Source organism: Lynx canadensis, chromosome B2 (assembly GCF_007474595.2).
Source record: "Lynx canadensis isolate LIC74 chromosome B2, mLynCan4.pri.v2, whole genome shotgun sequence".
Classification (NCBI taxonomy): domain Eukaryota; kingdom Metazoa; phylum Chordata; class Mammalia; order Carnivora; family Felidae; genus Lynx; species Lynx canadensis.
This window is the reverse complement of record NC_044307.1, coordinates 132008894-132023299: the sequence shown is the minus strand read 5'-3', so window position 1 is coordinate 132023299 and position 14406 is coordinate 132008894. Positions and strand designations below refer to the sequence as shown.

The following is a 14406-nucleotide window of genomic DNA, read 5'->3' as shown; positions in this document are numbered from 1 at the left end:
ACCATATCAGGTAGCATTATAATTTTTGTTAGAAACTCAAGAGGAGAAGGGAAGTCTATTGTTTTTACTCCTATATTTGCTTATTCTGTTCATCCTTCCTGATGTTCAGTGATTTCTTTTCTGTTTCTAGATCGTCTATTAGCCATTCTTTTGAGAAGCCTACTCACATTTGAATCGTTCTCCTAAATTGTTATGTTTCTCTGGCTACTTTCAAGATTTTTTCTTTGTTTTTAGTTTTCAGAAATTTAATTATGATATGTAGTGGCATGGAGTTCTTTATTTTTCCTGTTTGGAATTTGCTTATCTTCTTGAATCTGTAGTTTATGTTTATTGGCAAGTTTGGAAAGATTTTAGACCTTATTTTCTCAAGAATTTTTCAGCCACACACTTTCCTCTCTTTTCAGGATTCAACTGCATGAATGTTAGATGTATACAGCAATTTTATTTATTTTACAGTAGTTTTATTTATTATAGTCAAAAGCTAGAAACAACCCAGCTGTCCCACAGGTCTCTAAATCTGTTCTTTTTTTCAGTCTATTTTCTCTCTGTTGCTTTGATTGATTAATTTCTGTTGTCTTGCAGCTTGCTGATTCTTTCTTTTGTCTGCTCCATTGTGTTCTTGAGCTTATCCACTGAGGTTATTATTTCAATTGTTATATTTTTCAGTTCTAAAATTTCCATTTGGTTCTTCTTTACATCTATTTTGTGTGTGTGTGTGTGTGTGTGTGTGTGTGTGCAGAGACTTTCTAATATTTTCATTTGTTTCAAATGTGTTCTAATGGGTTGTTGAAATTTAAAATCCTTTTCAGATAATTCTCACATCTCTGTCATTTTGATGTTGGCATCTTTCAAGCATTTAAAATTTTTATTTAGCTTGAGATCTTTGTGATATTTGATGTAAGGAATGACTTTCTGTTGAAATGTGGCCAGTTTGAGAATTATGTAATGTGACTCTGGATTTTATTAAAATCTTTGGGTTTAACTGGATTCCTTTAACACTCTCCATTAGGAGGGTGGGAGTGCTGCCTTGTTACCCAGATTCCCCATCCATTGACAACTGAAGGGATTGACCTTATTATTACTGAGTATGGTGGGAGTCCCAGCTTTCTAGTGGCCTCCACTGATACCTTCTTGGTGAAAGAAATAGAAATGTTTTGTTACTTCTCCTGAAACATGTGTGTGTAAAAATGAGTATTTCCAAAAATTAATTATAGGGATGAGGTGGTTGATGTTATGTAAATAATTTTTCTTGAATATTTTAATTTATGTATATTTGAGCTCCTGAATAATTGTTTTTATTTAATTTGTAATATTTAAATTGTTGTAAGTCTACTGTACTGAACAGTGGGAGCCATAGGTATTATTCCTTTATTAAACCAGAAAGTAATACTTGTGCTCTGTGACAAATCCAGTGAATTCACAATAATTTAGAGTAAAATGGTCCTCCCCATCCCAACTCCATTCTCCAGATGTAACTACCTTTAACAGTCAGACCCAGTTTCACCCAGTTTTTAGTCTCTATTTACAGTTTTATTCATGTTTTTCCACCTCATTTACTCACTCCTGGTCTTTCTCTCCAGCTTATTTCTGTACATCCTTTGTAAGCTTATCCTTCTCTATCTAGCTATTAAATGTTGGGATGCTTTCAGACTTTGTTCTAGAAACCTTTTCTTCTACATCAATATTGTTTTTCTTTGTCACTCATCTATCTCCTTGCCTCAGTTGCCACTTCGATGACTCATAAGCTTATTTTTCTAGTTCAGATCTCTGGTCTGAGTGTCAAACCAATTATGCCAACTCTGCATGTGACAGCTCCTTTTGTATCTAAATGGCACTTCAAGCCCCATACAAAAACCAGACTAGTGATCTTCCCTTCCAGCCTCTTACAGATTTCACATCTTAATGAGTGGTACAACTATATATTGAGTTATATTTGCCAGAAGCCTAGAGTCATTGTTGCTTCCCTTTTTCCTTCACCTCCCATACCCAGTTCATCCACCATTCCTGTGGCTTTTCCTTCCTGAATCTGCCCACTCCTTCCCTTTTCTACCTCCAGGCTTTCATCATCTCCTGCCTGGGCTAATGAAGTCCTTTCCTAAATGGACTTTTTCTGCTTTAATCTCATTGCGTTTGAATTAATTTTTTACTCTGTAACAAGAGAGATACTTTCAAAATAAAAATTTGGTCATGTTACCAGGCTACTTAAAATGTTTCATTTTTTTTTTATTGCTCTTACAGTAAATACCCAAATCCTTAACATGACTTAGCATAGTGTGGATTGTGTACTTGACAATCAGTAAGTATTTGTGGAAAAATGAATAGATGAACTTACATAGTTTAGAGTGTTTGCTATTAAAATAGTATTGTTAATACATGTATCTCTATATATCATTTTTTACTCTTGTTATATTTCTATTTGATATATTTTTAGAAATGGGGCTGCTAGTATGGTTTGTTTCTCATCTATTAAGTATCAGGGGTAAAGGAGAAATTGGTGTAGTGCCTTGTAGTCATCAAGAGAAAAAGAGAAGTCTGATCTAAGAAGATCAGTGATGATTTATTAAAGGAGCTGTCTTGTACCTTCTATTGGATTGGGGGGGGGAAATTATATCCCAAAGAATTGCCCAATGACTTAAGGACTTTTTGTTTTTGACATTTTATGCCAAATAACTTTAGGTAAAATGTTTTGTAAGAGAGAGAAAAGAACAAATGAGTCAGATTTTCATATTTGTAACAAATGTGACTTATTCCTATGTTTATTTTGCTTACATGTTTTTCTTATTAAAGACAATATATGGAAACTAGGTTGTTTAAGGAAAGGCATGATTTGAAATAGGGTGGTCACACAAGAAGGGTGAATAGAAGTAATGTATGAATTGTAATTTTCATAGAAATAAAGGATCTGTTTACAAGTGTAGTAGATACTGGGCAGAATGTGATATAGACAAATAGTGTTTTCAGAGACATGTTCTTCCACCTCTGTCTCTTTTGGTTTACTCAATGGAAGGAAGGTGGCGGTGCTGGTGCTTGTGAAGTAGGTAGAAAACAGGGTGAAGGTCCTGAACAGGGGCCTGAAAGATGGGGGACTAGGAGTATCAGTTTGCTACTGGTGCTGCATTTACTAGTTTTATGACCTTGGGCAAGGTAGCTAATCTCTATGATGCTATGTGTCCCATCTGAAAATAGTACTAACCACTGATTTACATGCAAAGTAGGTTGGGTGTGATCATTTGTTTTATTATTTATTAATGTATTTATTAAAAAAATTCATTTGTTTGAGATGATACTAAAATGCTTTATTGCTGATTTTAGTTATAAATTTGCATACCAAAAGATAAAAAGGCTGTAAAATGACTCACAACGGGCAGTTAGGGCAGTGAGAGGTAACCGTAAAAGTCTGAGAGTTAATATGCTTCTGGAAATATGCATTTATTCAAAGGGAGCACAGAACTCTGTGAAATTTATATGTAACTCTACAAATTTTTTTTTCTGTTTCTCCCCTCACTGTAGCCTATTTTTGTTGATACTGAAATGTGTAGATTAAGCAGCTTTATATTTATTTTCTTCTTCCTATTAATTTTGCATCAGCTACTTTGTGGCTGTTTAAGCAAAACATTGATTTAATTTCTCTGTTTGTCATTTCTTCTTGTTCCAGGCAATGGACCTCACCACGACCGTTGCTGTACTTATAATGAAAACAACTTGGTGGATGGTGTTTATTGTCTCCCAATAGGACACTGGATTGAGGCCACTGGGCACACCAATGAGATGAAGCACACAACAGACTTCTATTTTAATATTGCAGGCCACCAAGCCATGCATTATTCAAGGTAAAAATAGTGCCATGTTTATAAGCATAGAAGTAGGACGAGAGGTAGTATTAGGACAATGGAAGTGTTTACTGTGTTCAAAGCAGCAGTGTCTCCCTTTGGGGAGGCATGTGCGCCTGCAGTACTTTAAGGAGATAAATTATAAGTGAATCATTGTGTGAGCTTTTCTGGTTCTAGATGTGAAGGATCTTTTTTATAGAATTCTTTTATTAATTACATAAACAGGCATCAACGTATTTTGACCAGACTGTAGTTGGCCAATCTTTGTACTTACATAGTGGATCCTAGACCAGCATGTATATCTTTTATGCTACTGACCAACAGTGAAACAAAAACTGGTGTCTCTTTATAAAGTTTTATTCAGATAAACATGTGTAAATACAGACATAAAACTAGATCAGATGTGATCATTTACTATACTATTTAATAATATATTTATTTTTTGTGTATGTAATTGTTAGGCCAGCAATATTTGCCATAATAAAAACACTAATGAGGCTGCTAACTAAAAAGTAAGGTTCGGTACACTTTCCTTCATTTCCACTCATCAGAAGTAATTATTTCCAATGATTTTATGGTTAGTTTTTCTGGAGGTTAAATCCAAGTCTTAAATAATATTCCTATCGTGTTATCAATTCATATAATGTATCAATTTAAAAATAGCTATTATTTCCTATCTGTGGCATGAGAGAGATTTAGCTCACTTCTATTTGTTCTCTTTCCCCACTGCCAATCCCTACCAGCTCATTAAAAAATTCCTTTGTTATTTGACTTCATAAAAATTCTGTTTCTCGACCCATACATTTTTGACAGTGCCTCTTGATTTCCTACTGGATAAGTCAGGGATTTATTGTCCCCATATTTTCCTCCACATCTACTTCCGCCTGTTAACTCCTACTGTGCATTACTTTCACCTTCTCGAGGTTTATAAAATTTACACTTCATTTACTAAATATAAGTAAGTCTTTTATAGTTTGATGATTTAAAAATGGAAACCAATATTCAACATTTAAAATATCATGTAAATACTATTTACTGTGGATCATGCAGTGTTTGTATCATAGACAAAGAGAGACATTCTCATCTTCTTAAAAACTATTGCTTTGGGGCTCCTGGGTGGCTCAGTTGGTTAAGCGTCCAACTTCAGCTTGGGTCATGATCTCACAGTTCATGAGTTTGAGCCCCACATTGGGCTCTGTGCTGACAGCTCAGAGCCTGGACCCTGCTTCAGATTCTGTGTCTTCCTCTCTCTGTGCCCCTCCCCTGCTCACTCTCTTCTCTCTTTCTCTCTCTCAAAAATTAATAAAAAAACATAAAAAAAACTGTATTGCTTTGAATGAGAGATATAATTAATACAAACAGGGTTGTGAGTGGTAATATGAGTATAACATTTCATCATGGTATTAGGGAATTCATGTTCTTCTTGGACACACCATTTTTGTAAATCCATGCTAGATGTTGGCCTTGCTGATGGATTGGAGGCAGAGCATGAGGAAGAGAGGAGTTAAGCATGACTTATGGCGTTACGGTCTGAAGAACTGGATTAATGGTATTGCTGTGTATTGAGATGAGGAAGATGAGATGAGAAGACTAGAGTATGGATTGAGATAACAATTCTGTTATTGGCATATTACATTTGAAATGTAGGTTAGATTGCAGAAAGGAAATCAATTTGATATCTGGATGTTTATGGAGAGGTTGGGAGTGGACAGATAAAATTGGGGTTATCATTATCTGGGTGACTTCTAAGTAATGAGTTTAGATGGAATCATTTAGTGAATGAGTGAAATATAGCAGAGAAAAAGAAAATAAGGGAAAATAATAAGCCTGTGGATCCATACAATTTGGAGATCAAAGAGAAGAGGATCCAGAGAAGAGAACTGAAAAGAAGCATCTGTTGAGATGTTCTGACCTTTAATGAGGATGTGTTTATGAGTTATTTTTCATTTTTCCTGGGCCACAATTGCTGAAGAGTCGTGTCTTAGGCTCTAGGGATTTTCTTCTACTATTTGATTATTCCTCTTCCTTCATTGTTTTTGTTGTATCATTAAAAACCTTCCCTAGATGGATTTTGGACCTCGTGGATTTATATCTTTTGTTGTTTTTGTTGAATATCACATTTTCTGTTTAAATTTAACATCTCAGAACTAGATAGGAAAATTTTTTTTCAATTATTGTCAAGTTAGCTAACATACAGTGTATACATTGTGCTCTTGGTTTCAGGAGCAGATTCCCGTGATTCATTGCTTACATGCAACCCTCAATGCCCATCATCCATTTTCCCCTTCCCCCTCCCCATCAACCCTCAGTTTGTTCTCTGTATTTAAGAGTCTCTTATGGTTTGCCTCCCTTTCTCTCTGTTTGTAACTATTTTTTCCTTCCCTTCCCCCATGATCTTCTGTTAAGTTTCTCAAGTTCCACATATGAGTAAAAATGTATCACATCTGTCTTTCTCTGATTGACTTATTTCACTTAGCATTATACCCTCCAGTTACATCCATGTTGCTGCAAATGGCACGGTTTCATTCTTTCTCATTGCCAAGTAGTAGTCCATTGTATATTTAAACCACATCTTCTTTATCCATTCATCATTTGATGGACATTTAGGTTCTTTCCATAATTTGGCTATTGTTGAAAGTGCTGCTATAAACATTGGGGTACATGTGGCTCTATGAATCAGCACTCCTGTATCCTTTGGATAAATTCCTAGTAGTGCTATTGCTGGGTCATAGGGTAGTTCTATTTTTAATTTTTTGAAGAACCACCACACTGTTTTCCAGAGTGGCTGCACCAGTTTGCATTCCTACCAGCAGTGCAAGAGGGTTCCTGTTTCTCTACATCCTCGCCAACATCTGTTGTTTCCTGAGTTGTTAATTTTAGCCACTCTGACCAGTGTGAGGTAGTGTCTCAGGGTGGTTTTTATTTGTATTTCCCTGATGAGGAGTGATGTTGAGCATCTTTTCATATGTCTGTTGGCCATCTGGATGTCATCTTTGGAAAAGTGGTTGTTCGTGTCTTCTGCCCATTTCTTCAGTGGATTATATGTTTTTTGGGTGTTGAGTTTGTAAGTTCTTTATAGGTTTTGGATGCCAACTCTGTATCCGATATGTCATTTGCAAATATCTTCTCCCATTCTGTCAGTTGCCTTTTAGTTCTGTTGATTGTTTCCTTTGCAGTGCAGAAGCTTTTTATCTTGATGAGGTCCCAATAGTTCATTTTTGCTTTTATTTCCCTTGTCTTTGGGGACACCTTGAGTAAGAGGTTGCTGTGGCTGAGGTCAAACGGTTGTTGTCTGTTTTCTCCTCTAGGGTTTTGATGGTTTCCTGTCTCACGTTTAGGTCTCTCATCCGTTTTGAATTTATTTTTGTGTATGGTGTAAGAAAGTGGTCCAGTTTCATTCATCTGCATGTTGCTGTCCAGTTCTCCCAGCACCATTTACTAAAGAGACTTTTTCCCTTGGATGCTCTTTCCTGCTTTGCCAAAGAGTAGTTAGTTAGCCATGCAATTTGTGGGTCCAATTCTGGGTTCTCTATTCTATTCCATTGGTCTATGTGTGTGTTTTTGTGCCGATACCACACTGTCTTGATGATTACAGCTTTGTAGTAGAGGATAAAGTCCGGGATTGTGATGTCTCCTGATTTGTTTTCTTTTTCAACATTACTTTGGCTATTTGGAGTCTTTGGTGGTTCCATATAAATTTTAGGATTGTTTGTTCTAGCTTTGAGAAGAATGCTCATGCAATTTTGATTGGGATTGCATTGAATGTATAGATTGCTTTGGGTAGTATTGACATTTTAACAATATTTGTTTTTCCAATCCATGAGCATGGAATGTTTTTCCATTTCTTTGTGTCTTCTTCAATTTTTTTCATAAGTTTTCAGCATTCACATCTTTTACATCTTTGGTTAGGTTTATTTCTAGGTATTTTATGGTCTCGGTGCAATTGTAAATGGAGTCCATTTATTGATTTCTCTTTCTGTTGCTTAATTATTGGTGTTAAGAAATGCAACTGATTTCTGTACATGATTTTGTATTCTGCAACTCTGCTGAATCCATGTATCAGTTCTAGCAGCTTATGGGAGTCTTTTGGGTTTTCCGTGTAGAGTATCATGTCATCTGTAAAAAGTGAAAGTTTGATTTCTTCTTTGCCAATTCGGATTTCTTTTATTTCATTTTGTTGTCTGATTGCTTTGCTGAAGCTAGGACTTTCAATACTATGTTAAACAACAGTGGTGAGAGTAGACACCCCTGTTGTGTTCCTGATCTTAGGAGGAAAGCTCTTAGTTGAGCATGATATTAACTGTGGGGTTTTCATACATGGTTTTTATGATGTTAAGGTATATTCCTTCTATCCTGACTTTCTTGAGGGTTTTTATTAAGAAAGGATGCTGTATTTTGTCGAATGCTTTTTCTGCATCTATTGAGAGGATCATATGTTTCTATTAATGTGATGTATCACATTGATTGATTTGCAAATATTGAACCAGCCCTGCATTCCAGGAATGAATCCCACTTGATCATGTGAGTAATTCTTTTAATATACTGTTGAATTCAGTTTGCTAGTATCTTGTTGAGAATTTTACATCCGTGTTCATCAGGGATATTGGCCTCTAATTCTCTTTTTATGTGGGGTCTCTGTCTGGTATGGGAATCAAGGTAATGCTGGCTTAATAGAATGAGTCTGGAAGCTTTCCTTCCATTTCTATTTTCTGGAACAGCTTGAGAAGGATAGGTATTAACTCTGTTTTAAATGTCTGGTAGAATTCCTCTGGGAAGCCATCTGGCCCAGGACTCTTATTTATTCAGAGATTTTTGATAACTGATTCAATTTCTTTCCTGGTGATGGGTCTGTTCAAATTTTCTATTTCTTCCTGTTTGAGTTTTGGTTGTATGTGAGTATCTTGGAATTTGTCCATTTCTTGCAGGTTGTCCAGTTTGTTGGTGTATAATTTTTCATAGTATTCTCTAATTATTGTTTGTGTATCTGTGGTTTTGGTTGTGATGTCTCCTCTTTCATTTGTGATTTTATCTGTTTGGGTTCTCTTTCTTTTCTTTCTGAGACGTCTGGCTAGGAGTTTATCAATTTTGTTTATTTTTTCAAAAAACCAGCTCTTAGTTTCATTGATCTGTTCTACTGTTTTATTGGATTCTATATTGTTTATTCTGCTCTAATCTTTATTATTTCTCTTCTTCACTGGCTTTGTGGTTTCTTTGCTGTTCTACTTCTAGTTCCTTTAGGTGTGCGGTTAGGTTTTGTATTTGGGATTTTTCTTGTTTCTTGAGCTAGGCCTGGATTGCAATGTATTTTCCCCTTAGGACTGCCTTTGCTGCATCTTGGATTTATATCTTATTCTGGACTTTTTAAAAATATTTTCATCTCTTGGTTTTATTGATTTAAATTTTGGAGACTTTATTTTATTTCTTCCAACTCAGCTAACTTTTTTCCTTAATTTTGATAATTGTATTCTTAATTTTCATGGACTCTTATTTTGTTATTCCCTTATTGCATATTCATTTATTCTAGTTTGTGAATGGATATCTTCTTGAGTTTTTCTTATAATACTATTAAGAATGATTTGAAGTCCTCCTATCTTACTGGAATTATCTTGTTTCCTTCAGAATCAGTTGTTCTCTTCTCGTTTGACCTTTCTCTTTTTTGTCATTAGTTTTAAAACATTGTTTTTTGTTTGTTTGTTTGTTTGTTGTTGTTTTTTTTCCTGAGAGAGAGACAGAGCCCAAACCTCAGAGAGACAGAGAGAGAGGGAGACACAGAATCTGAAACACGCTCCAGGCTCTGAGATGTCAGCACAGAGCCTGACATGGGGCTTGAAGTCACAAACCACAAGATCATGACCTGAACTGAAGTCAGACCGTTAACTGCCTAAGTCACCCAGGTGCCCCGTTTGTTGTTGGTTTTAAATATAACTGGAAATTTTTAGTTGTTCACATTTATTAATGGAAAGAGTAGGTTGATTATTCAATTTGATGGGTATGAGTTTCCTCTGCCATTACTAGCTTCTAATCCTATAACAGTGTTGGCACAAGCTGTGTGCATGTGGGTAGATCATGTCTCCCTGAGTAGAACAGAAGCAGACAATCAGCTTGGGCACTATGGCTACCCTACTCTGCATGAAAAGATGAGGAGGACCTGTGTGGGACACATGTCTCACTCTGAGAGTCTTTGCTCCCCATATAGATGTTTCAATTTTTTTTTTTTTTGAGAGAGAGAGGGGAAGAGGGAGAGTGGGAGAGAGGAAGAGAGAAAGGGAGAGAGAGAATCCCAAGGAGTCTCACTGCTGTCAGCACAGAGCCTGATGCAGGGGTGATCTCATGAATTGTGAGATCATGACCTGAGCAGAAATCAAGAGTCAGATGCTTAACCAGCTGAGCCACCCAGGAGTCCCGGATGTTTCAGCATTTAAAAAAGGTATTTCTTCACATAAAGTATCACAGCTGTATGGGGGATGCGTATGAATCATATTCTCACAGTTCATTCACAGTTCATACAAAAAAGGGTAAATTAAAAAATTTTCTTTAGGGGCGCCTGATTGGCTCATTCAGTTGTTTGACTTTGGCTCAGGTCATGTTCTCAGGTTCATGGATTTGAGCTCCACATTGGGCTCTCACTCTCAGCACAAGCTTGCTTCATATCCTCTGTCTTTCTCTCTCTCTCTCTCTCTGCCCCACTGCACTTCTCTTTCTCAAAAATAAGTAAACATCTAAAAATTTTTCTTTATTAAATTTTTTTTATGTTTATTTATTTTAGAGAGTGAGAGAGACAGAAGGCGAGCGAGGGGCAGAGAGAGAGGGAGACACAGAATCCGAAACAAGCTCCAGGCTCTGAGCTGTTAGCACAGAGCCCAATGTGGAGCGTGAACCCACGAACTGTGAGATCATGACCTGAGCTGAAATCTGACACTTAACTGACCGAGCCACCCAGTTGCCCCCCAAAATATTTCTTTAAAGCAACTTAGTTTTACATCTAAGTCTCTATTCTACTGAATTCTCAGATAATTCCACTTGTTATTATCCTTCTTAGGTGTGTGTGTGTATATATATATGTATGTATATATATTACACAGAATTTATATGTATATAATATATATACATATTTGTGTATATATGTATATATATGTTCAGATATATACATATACATTTGTATGTGTATATATGTGTGTGTGTATATATATATATATACACATATATATATAATACCCATCTGTTGAGAGTTATCATAAATTGATATTGAATTTAATCATGCTTTTCCTGAATTTTACATGTATGTATTTACATCTGAGAAGGATAATAATAGGTTGAAAAAACACATAATATATATATGAAAATATAAAACATATAATATATAAGTAACACATACAATATAGAACATATATTTATACATGAGGTATATATGTAATATATAATACACACAGAAACACATAGCTAGATACATATATAAATGGGATACAATTTCAGAATTATGATAGTTTAGAACTAAATAATGGTATTCTTTGTTCCTCTATTTATTTATCTCTGTAACATAGATAACTGGAAACTTGGGAATAAATAACAATTGTTTATAATGGACCTGGAGCCATATCTTTACTTTTCAAGCATCCTCTTAACTTCTAAGATTTCTCACATTTCAGTTCCAGAGTCATCTACTTGAAAATCAGTTGAGTGGTATGATTTAAAAAAAATTTTTTAAATTGAGGCATATTTGACATATGACATTACATGACTTCCATGTGTACAACATAATGATTTAATATTTATATACACTGGGAAATGATCACCACAATAAATCTTGCTTCCCCTGTCACTATATAAAGTTACATAGCATACATACAATATTATTGACTGTAGTCACCATGCTGTACATGATGTCCCTGTGGCTTATTTATTTTATGACTGTAAGTTTGCACTTCTAACAATTTTCTCCCATTTCACCCCACCTCCCAGCCCTCTCGTATCTGGCAACTATCAATCTATTCTCTTCATCTATGTGTTATGTTATATTTTATTTGTTTGTTTTGTTTTTTAGATTACACATATAAGTAAAATCGTATGGTGTTTGTCCTTTCCTCTGTCTTACTTATTTCACTCAGCATACTGTTATGTTCCATCCTTGTTGCAAATGAATATTTGATTATTTTTTTATGGCTGAGTGGTATTCCATTGTGTGTGTATTTGTGTGTGTGTGATATCACATCTTTATCCATTCATCCATCAACAGACACTGGTTGTTTCCATATCTTGGCTGTTGTGAATAATACTGCAATGAACATAGGGATACATATGTGTTTTTGAATTCATGTTTTCATTTTTCTTCAGATAAATAACCAGAAGTGGAATTTCTGGACCACATGGTCGTTCTATTTTTAGTTTTTTTTTTAAATTTTATATTTAAAATTTAATTTACTCAGCATGGAGCCTGCCGTGGGGCTCAGTCTTACCACCCTGGGATCATGACCTAAGCTGAAATGGAGAGTCAGATGCTCAACCAACTGAGCTACCCAGGTGCCCCTATTTTTAGTGTTTTGAGTAATTTCCACTGTTTTCCAGAGTGGTGACATAAATTTGGATTCCCACCAACAGTGAATGAGGATTCCCTTTTCTCCACATTCTCACCAACACTTGTTACTTCTTGTCATTTTGATAGCAACCGTTCTGACACATGTTAGAATGATATCTCATTGTGGTTTTGATTTGCATTTCCCCAATGATTAGTGATGCTGAGCATCTTTTCATGTACCTTTGGTCATCTACATGTCTTATTTGGAAAAATGTCTATTCAGATCTTCTGCCCATTTTTGAATTTTATTGTATGAGTTCTTTATATATTTTGGATATTAACTCCTTGTCAAAAATATGATTTGCAAACATCTTCTCCCATTCAGTAAGTTGCCTTTTTTATTTTGTTGATAATTTCCTTTGTTGTGCAGAGGTTTTTAGTTTGATGTAATCACATTTGTTTACTTTTGCTTTTGTTGATATTATCTTTGGAGTCAGATCCAAAAAAATATTGCCAAGAGCAGGGTCAAGGAGCTTACTGCCTATATTTCCCTGTAGGAGTTTTATGGTACCAGGTCTTACATTCAAGTCTTAAATCCATTTTGAGTTAATTTTTGTGTATGGTGTAAGATAGTGTTCCAGTTTCATTATTTTGCATGAGACTGTCCAGTTCTCCCAATATCATTTATTGAAAAGACTCTCCTATCCCTATTGTGTATGCTTGACTTCTTTATCATAAATTAATTGGCTATATATGCAAAAGTTTATTTCTGAACTCTGTGTTTTCTTCTATTGATCTATGTGTCTGTCTTTATGCCAATACCCTACTGTTTTGATTACTAGAGCTTTGTGATGTAGTTTGAAATCAAGGAGTGTGATTTTGCTTTGTTCTTCTTTCTCAAGATTGCTTTGGCTGTTTGGGATGTTTTGTGGTTCCATAAAAATTTTAGGATTGTTGTATTGCTATTGGGATTTTTAAGAGATCACATTGGATCCATGGATTGCTTTGGATAATATGGAGATTTTCATAATATTAAGTTTTTAATCCATGAGCACAGAATATTTTTCCATTTATTTGTGTCTTCTTCAATTTCTTTTATCAGTGTCATGTAGTTTTTAGTGTACAGGTCTTTCACCTCCTTAGTTAAACTTATTCCTGGGTATTTTATTCTCTTTGACACAACTGTAAATGGGATTGTTTTCTTAACTTTTCTTTCTGATAGTTTGTTGTTAGTGTGTAAAAAAACAATGGATATTTGTGTGCTGATTTTGCATCCTGCAGCTTTACTGAATTTGTTTATCAGTTCTAACTTTTTTTTTAGTAGAGTCTTTAGAGTTTTTCCCATATAAAGTCATGTTGTTTGCAAATAATGACAGTTTTACTTTGTCCTTTCTAATTTGGATACTTTTTATTTCTTTTTCTTGCCTAATTTCCTGGTTAGGATTTTCAATACGATGTTTAATAAAGGTGGCAAGAGTTGGAAACCCTTGTCTTGTTCTTGATCTTAGAGGAAAAGCTTTCAGCTTTTCACTGTTGAGTATGATGTTAGCTATAAGCTTGTAATATATGGCCTTTATAATGTTGAGGTACATTCCCTTTATTATCTACTTTGGTGAGAGTTATTATCATAAACAGATGTTGAACTTAGTCAAATTCTTTTCATACGTCTATTGAGATGATCATATGGTATTTATTTTTTGTTAATAACAGGTTTTTGTTAATATTTTGTTAATATCAGATTGATTGATTTGCAGATATTGAACCATCCTTTCATGCCTAGAACAAATATCAATTGATCATGGTGTATGACTTTTTAAATGTATTGTTGAGTTTGGTGTGTTAATATTTTGTTGAGGATTTAAAAAAAAATTTTTTTAATGTTTATTTATTTCTGAGACAGAGAGAGACAGAGCATGAACGGGGGAGGGTCAGAGAGGGAGACACAGAATCTGAAGCAGGCTCCAGGCTCTGAGCTGTCAGCACAGAGCCCGACGCGGGGCTTGAACTCATAGACTGTGAGATCATGACCTGAGCCGGAGTCGGAAGCTCAACCAACTGAGCTAG

General features: G+C 35.2%; 1 protein-coding gene across 2 annotated transcripts in view; it reads left to right on the top strand.

The window, feature by feature from the left end:
• Positions 1-14406, top strand: part of EPM2A (EPM2A glucan phosphatase, laforin) — a 107396-nt gene that overhangs the window by 35670 nt on the left and 57320 nt on the right. For both annotated transcript variants that reach the window (XM_030316524.1, XM_030316525.1), the window contains exon 2: positions 3656-3830. In XM_030316524.1, coding sequence (XP_030172384.1) covers positions 3656-3830 — 175 coding nt within the window. The remainder of the gene's footprint in view (positions 1-3655; positions 3831-14406) is intronic.